The sequence below is a fragment of the Barbatula barbatula genome (genome assembly GCF_947034865.1).
Source record: "Barbatula barbatula genome assembly, chromosome: 21".
In the NCBI taxonomy this organism is placed as follows: domain Eukaryota; kingdom Metazoa; phylum Chordata; class Actinopteri; order Cypriniformes; family Nemacheilidae; genus Barbatula; species Barbatula barbatula.
The window spans coordinates 21041181-21048258 of NC_136784.1; the positions used below are offsets into that span (position 1 = coordinate 21041181).

The window sequence follows — 7078 nt, forward strand, 5'->3', positions numbered from 1 at the left end:
ATTCTTATACTGAAACGTGAAGATAACAGCTGTATATAACAGAGACTTGGTGTGTTGAATTAGCAATAACAACAGCTTTAAACAGCGCTTCAGCTGCAGAAATACAGAAGAAACTTCAACTGTACAAAGCTCATCGGGCGAGAGGTGCCTGCAGGAATACTATCCTGTGATAAAACATCACAATAGCACACGATTACGACACCACTTCTGGTACTTTGTTTGTCTCGTGACGTGGATTGACACGTGTTGAGAAATCGTTACTGTGAGATTTGATGGAGATAAACCGCAGGTTCCTCGCATCCGTTCTCTCGCCCGCTCCAATATGGCGGCGCTGCGCTAAACGCTCGTGCCCGCCGGACAGCAGGTGTCGCTGTGGCGCGCTGCACTAGCGGAAGACGGAGGACGGAGGGAAATTTCATTGTTGTTGACATTCATCCGCTGTGTGTGTGTGTGTGTGTGAGAGAGATGTCGAGAGAGACTCGATGAGATTAACTGTGGCAGCAGAGAGATGAAAGCGATAAACTCCTGACGAGAGATGAGCGGAACACACAGCGAGGAGACATTACTGATCGAAGCCGTCAATCACACAGATGCCCGGTGAGCACGTCACTGCACATTATATACACACACGCGTGTCACTAAAGCTCGTGTTTGATATTTCATGACGTGTGTTTATCTGATGTTTCCAGGTGTGTGGAGACTCTGTTGAGTCAGGGCGCGAACCCCAACACGATCACACCTGACGGCGTGGCAGCCGTTCATCTAGCGGCCGGTAAAGAGTCTGAGAGAGGACTGAGATGTCTGCGACTCATCCTACAGCACGGAGCTGACGCAAACCTCAGGTGACGTCATCATCATCATCATCATCATCATCATTCAGTGTGTCTGAGGACTCAAAGGTTTACAGCACATAAGTCGAGATCAGGGAGGAGAGGAAAGATTGATCTATCTGTTCCGTAACCATGATCATGAACGACCGCTATCTTATCTGAACTACAGCTAGGAATAAAGCGTCTTATCTTTAGGACAACAACACTGTCTCCTGACTTCTAAATGATATAAAACTAACAGAAAAAACGCTCACAATTGCTCTGTCCAACAATGGCATCACATTTATTCATGATTGTTTAATGGAAGATGTGTTACAAAACACGTATAAGTAATAACAGAGTGCAATATGATATTCACAGTTAGCTAGGCTTTGCCTTTTCTACCAAACTTATTCAAGTTTCTATTTCCGCGTCACTAAAATGAAAAGCTCGCCAGTTTTGTTTTTCCATTTTGTTGACATCATCATCATCAGCAGCTCGCGCAGTGTTGGTTGCTTGGTAACAGACCAGAAAGTGGATCGCCGAGCTTGATGGTGAGATTTCCTCACTAGAGAAGAGATGGGATCTTCCCAAATCAAGTTAAGATTTGCTTCTGTGTTTCCAGTTTTGTGAAACGCTAATTTAATGTATCATATGTTAAGTTAAGACCTAAGGTAAGAAACTTTCTGTAATACGCCCCCAGCCCGTCTTCATCAAGCTTCAGAGAATGACTCGCAAGAAGAACCGACTTAAGAGTCAAATAAATATCAGCTCAAAGCTGCGCTTAAAAGTTAGTTATTAAGCAGCTCAGTGGTAATTTAAGTGAAGCGTAGGACTGATCTCAGTCTGAGAGATGATTTATGACACTTTGATGTGTGCCGACATGGACCAATCACTGAATAGATTTCCTTATTTAAGAACATTCTCTGATACATTCACATTGAATGGAGTTTATATTCAACACACATGAGAAAACATTATGATATATCTGTTATTTCCATTGTCTAAACACTTGTCGGTTTAAAACCTGTACTGAATTAGTTTTTATTTGCTCTAGTCGAGTAGGTTTGCTTTAAAGGCCCAGTGTGTCGTTTTCGGGACGATCTGTTGAAATGCAATATAATATACAAAGCTGTGTGTTCAGAGGTGTATAAAGAGCTCACACAATGAAGCGTTGTGTGGTTTATTTTACCTTCGAATGAGATATTTCTAGATCATACACGGCGGGTCCCTTGCAATGTAATTGGCCATGTTCTGTCCGCCGTCATATGTTTGGAAAGGGAGAGGGGGGGTGGAGTGAGCCGTTGGTTGCAATTCACAACATTGACACTAGATATTATTAACTGGACCTTTAAACACAATGTTATTTTCAGTGTAAATCTTGAAAAAAATGATCTTCACAATAAAAATTCACACAAAATGTTACATTTTAAAATCCATCACCTTCTGTGATGTGCTGTACAAGCTTTTAAAAACGTTTTGTCATGTGTGTTTCTGGATATGCGTAGATGGATTGTAGCATCCAGCAGGCACATCATATATGACAAAAACCCAAACCTGAAGACCAAAGTCTGTGCTAACTGGAAGATGCAGAATGATGTCAAATTAGCCATGAAATCAGATTCTGTCTCTTATCAGTCAAACATCAGAAGTGATCAGCATAAACATAAGGGAAACTTTCAAGCGCTGGTGGTGCTAGAGGCCATAAAAGAGAGACATGCTTAATATCCAAAACAGTTCAACATAGCATTTTCATTGACGTCTTGATTTTTCCAAATGACATCTTTGAGTGTTGTGTCTTTTTTAGGACGAGCGAGGATTTGACTCCGTTACACATCGCTGCCTCTTGGGGTTGTTTTCAGAATCTGCGGTTATTATTGAGAAACGGTGGAGACCCAAACCTCAAAGATCAGGTGAGACATCTAGACGTCATTCCTTTATAAGACGACTGGGGAGATGGATTCAGGAATGGTTTGTTTGTGTTTCAGGATGGCAATAAACCGTCAGATCTGGCAGAACAGGAGGAGAACAGTAAATGTGCCAGTCTGCTTCAAGAGTATGAAACACACACCTCACCGGAGGAACACGACGTGCCCAAGTTCCAATACTGTACGCTTTCATGCTGACGATTTATAGTTTAGTGTTCCGCTCAGCATCAGAAATAAAGCTCTGATACTTTCTCTTTGCAGCCATTCTGTCCAGCAGGTCCGTGAGCGACAGCACGCTCGGTCTGGAAGTTTCCAGCATGTTTGATCATTCTGAACCTCTGAGCAGCACACGTCTGTCTAGGAGGATGAGCAGAGACAGTCAGATGTTCTGTCTGTCAGACGTGTGTGATGCACTGCCCGTTCTTTCCAGTACATCAGTCTCTGTGCTGGACGATAAGAGTGGCGGCTGTCCTGGGAGAAAGAGCGTCACCTTCAGAGAACCACGAGATTGTGTCCCAGCGTCCAGTGCAGAGCTGTCACTCGATCGCTCCTCTGACATAACCTTAAACCTTTCTGACTACTCGGAGTTCCTGGGATCGGAGCGCATGGCTACAGTCTTCCAAAATCAGGGCATCGATGTCACGTATCCCGATGATGTCTTTATTTTCTCTAAAGAAGCCAATGAGCTGCGGGATGAGTTTGAAAAGACTGTTGTGGGGCCGGGTTCACACCACCACCACGACGATGATGATGAAGTGTTTAAGAGCACCGTTCAGCCTCCCGTCAGCAGTGGATCCAGTGAGTACAACAGCTGTGACAGCCACCCCTACACTAGTCCAACCCAAACTTCAAGTGAAAACTATGAACCCCCGGCAGCCAGTGATGACGGCAAGAGAACAGACGCAGAGTCACATTCACACAGACTCCAGGTCACCCAACTGGACTTCATTCCCAGTCCGTTCGTGACAGGGAGGACGCGGTCGCGACAGAGCCGCTGCTCACAGAGAATGAGTCCGAGTTTATCTTCCAGCTCTTCTCTCTTTGATCAGACGCTTCCCAGCGTCACCCGCTCACGCCGCAACACCCTCAGATCACCGTACCCTCCATCCAAACACAGCATCCGTGAAGAAACGTCTGACATGAGCTCTCTCAACCTCTCTGACGGAGACAGTCAAGCTGACACGCATCTGTTACCCGACAGCATGGCCGACACCATCATCATTCCTGAAAGCTGTCAGAAAGAAACGGATGCAATGGGATATTTGACTTTGGATGAAGGGGAGGAAAGCAGGAGAACGGTGTTCAGCAACTGCATCGCATCGCTGGCAGAATACGGCTGTGAATCCCCTGTAACGCGGAAGAACACGTGCGGCTCTTCAGGACAGACGGGCTGTACTCCTCGATACAGCATGAGTCGACTGTCAGGTCACGCTAGACGCCGGACGCTGGCCGACAGCTCTATTATCAGTGGACAGACGTCAGGCAGCGAGCGGGAGGAATATCTGTACACGGACACTGAAGAAGGTCACGAACTCATCGAGACTCACGTCCCCGTCACGTCCAACAGCTCTCTGTGCTCTTCTGAAGACACGCTGCTGTATGACTGGAGATCTCTACAGATCACCAACACTAATCCACATCCAGTCAAACATCACCACCATGAAGATGACGATCATGAAGAGGCGATGAGCGGATTAACTGACCAACAACTCCGAAATAAACTCATTCAACTGGGAGAAGATCCAGGACCCATAAACACTCAAACTCGACCGTTATATCTGCAGAAGTACAAGAGATCTCTTCAGAAGACACGCACATCACAGAGTCCAGCTTCACATCTCACAGGTAACGTGTCTTGTCCGAAAAAAGACGTAATTCTATAATACTGAATATTACACGGGAAACTTGACATTCTGGGGCCAGTTATTCCCTAATAACAACATCTGTGTACTGCGAGTCTTGACATGTTCTGATTGTAAGGGTTCATCCACTGCTAGAGGATTTGAATGCATAAGGTGGAGGTCAAGTAACTTCCCACATGAAGCGGAGGATCAATGATATAAATGAACATACTGTAGATGATAAAAGATCATATAATACATATACAAAAAATAAACGGTATGAAATAAAACGATTAATTTAATATCATTTTCTGATTCTGAGAATACAGTCCTGATACCATCACATGTTTAGTCTGGTGGTGTGGATACACGTGTGGAGTATATACACAGTATATAATGATAATGACGGATATATAATAAGAGCTGTCGGTAGAAATGTGTCGTGTGTGTGTGTGTGTCAGTTACAGGTTACAGTGGAGAACTGGAGAAAGCTCTTGACAGGTTTATTCTTCCTGACTGTCAGGTGGATGAGCAGGCCTTGTGTCAGCAGTTCGATCAGGCCGATCAGAATAAGAGATGGCGTGAAGGTTTTATTAAATCCAGCTTTAACTATCTGCTCCTGGACCCGCGGTGTGTGTTTGTGTGACTTCACATTCTGATGCTTTCCTGTCAACACATGATAAGACACTTAACTTCTCTCTTTTTTTTTTTTATAGGGTGACGATGAATCTACCATATCGAAGTCAATCCATGAGCCCGAAAGAGTGTTTTCAGACCTTCATCAATGCTGTGTTTTATATTGGCAAAGGCAAACGCTCCAGACCATACAGTCATCTCTATGAAGCTCTGGAATATTTTAAAGGAGATAAGACCTCAAAGGTAACGTGTCTCTTATTATGGACATGTGTGTGTTCTTCTTTTGCACTCACGCTTGGCTTTCTTTAGAAGTGTCTGTCGGTCGAAGTCTGGCTACATGAAACATTGTGCTTTTACTTTGCTCGAGCAGTCTTCAGTACGGCTTTACGAAAGGACTTAAATCCTTTGTCTGTGTGTAATGTCTTGAACAGACTTGAAAACACATAATCTTGTTGATGTAATGTTGTTTCTGCAGAAGCTGTGTTCAAAAGTGCAGCACATTCTTCAGGTGTGGAACAGTGGGAATGGAGTCATCTCTCTTCACTGTTTTCAGAACGTCATCGCTGTAGAAGCGTACACGCGTGAGGCCTGTATGGTGGATGCTGTCGGTGAGGAGACACTCTTGATTTCTCTGCCGCACGTCCCGCGTGTCATTGACATTCATGTTTTCATCGGTGTTGTTTAAGGTCTGAAGATGCTGACTAACCGGAAACGAGGAGATTACTACGGTGTGGTGTCAACCTGGCCCGTCCGCAGGAAGAGAGAGTTAGGAGTTCATCTGCTTTACCGCACAATGCAGATCTTCTTAGCTGAAGGAGAACGACAACTCCGACCGGCCGACATCAGATGAACCTCCACAGCACATGACCAGCTGCACACATTCATGCATCATGATTTGATCTGTTTCATGGTTATTCAATCACATCTCATTTGGCAATGTTAATCTGTAGTGCAAATAATACACAAAATGTGAAAAAAATGGAATATCTGTTTTAATATGAAGAGCAGAAGTCTTATCATAAAACATGATGATGTAAATTATTCATGTTTTTACCTTTTATGAACTTGTTTCTTAAATGTTGATTTTGATCTTATGTGGGTGTACTCTTGTAAAAAGTGCAGAGTTGAATCTGCTGTATGAGAATTATTTTCATAATAAACATCTCCAGTCAGTAGAAAACACGCGTTTAGATTTGATCTTTAGTAAGTAAAGGTTCAACCTTGTTAATGGCTGGAAACATGACACGCATTCATCAAAAAAGTTTAGATAGAAATGAACCTGACATTGACTGTGTCTCAGTCAGGGCTGTCTGTAGTCAAGTCCACCTTTCTTGAGCCCAAGACCAGGGGCCTGTTTCAGAAAGGATGTTTAGTGAAAACTCCCTGAAATGTGAGAGACTGTGTTTTCTGAGGTTTGTCAAACCAGAGAAAGCGAGGTCACTTATACTGAGAGTCAGTAACCATAGTAACTGTGAAACTCAGAGAAGACGCGCAGCCATTGCTACCCAAATCTGCTCCGAGCAGGGTTCGCACCAATGATCAGTCTGAAACTGACACAAGAGTCTGACAATCTGGTGCTTTTTTGGTGCCACGAAGAATATTGGAGCTCCATTGATACCCAGAGTTGATAGAATATACCATTTATATAGGATACTGTTATCTAGATATATAGAGGTATATACTGCTTCATCAATGGTTTTGTTTGGAAGGAGAAAAAATGTAGACCACAGCACTTGTCTCAATCAGCTCCAGAGGGAGTGAATCAGTATATCGTGTACACTGGTTAGGACACTTGCTCACTTCACACTTCTCACTTGTGACGTGACTGCGTAGCCTGAGCATGTAGTGATGATTCACAGCTGGT

General features: G+C 43.9%; 1 protein-coding gene across 2 annotated transcripts; it reads left to right on the forward strand.

Moving 5' to 3' along the window:
* The first annotated feature begins 366 nt into the window (after positions 1-366).
* Positions 367-6590, forward strand: LOC306910531 (uncharacterized protein). 2 transcript variants are annotated; one of them, XM_079485119.1, is made up of 9 exons: positions 367-597; positions 690-842; positions 2617-2722; positions 2798-2918; positions 2999-4582; positions 5046-5208; positions 5295-5457; positions 5690-5822; positions 5901-6590. In XM_079485119.1, exons 1-9 carry the CDS (start codon positions 536-538, stop codon positions 6062-6064), a joined length of 2649 nt encoding a protein of 882 aa, XP_079341245.1. In that variant the 5' UTR covers positions 367-535; the 3' UTR covers positions 6065-6590. The 2 variants fall into 2 exon arrangements, with proteins under 2 accessions (XP_079341245.1, XP_079341244.1); XM_079485118.1 differs by having other exon boundaries at positions 378-597; positions 5040-5208; positions 5901-6428.
* The last annotated feature ends 488 nt before the right edge of the window (positions 6591-7078 follow it).

What these genes read in the sequence shown, in the direction of transcription:
- LOC306910531 (XM_079485118.1), top strand. Translation starts at nt 536, where the DNA reads ATGAGCGGAACACACAGCGAGGAGACATTACTGATCGAAGCCGTCAAT. An exon ending in GTCAATCACACAGATGCCCG is followed by an intron (nt 598 to 689) that starts GTGAGCACGTCA and finishes TGATGTTTCCAG; the next exon opens with GTGTGTGGAGACTCTGTTGA. An exon ending in TCCAGCTTCACATCTCACAG is followed by an intron (nt 4,583 to 5,039) that starts GTAACGTGTCTT and finishes TGTGTGTGTCAG; the next exon opens with TTACAGGTTACAGTGGAGAA.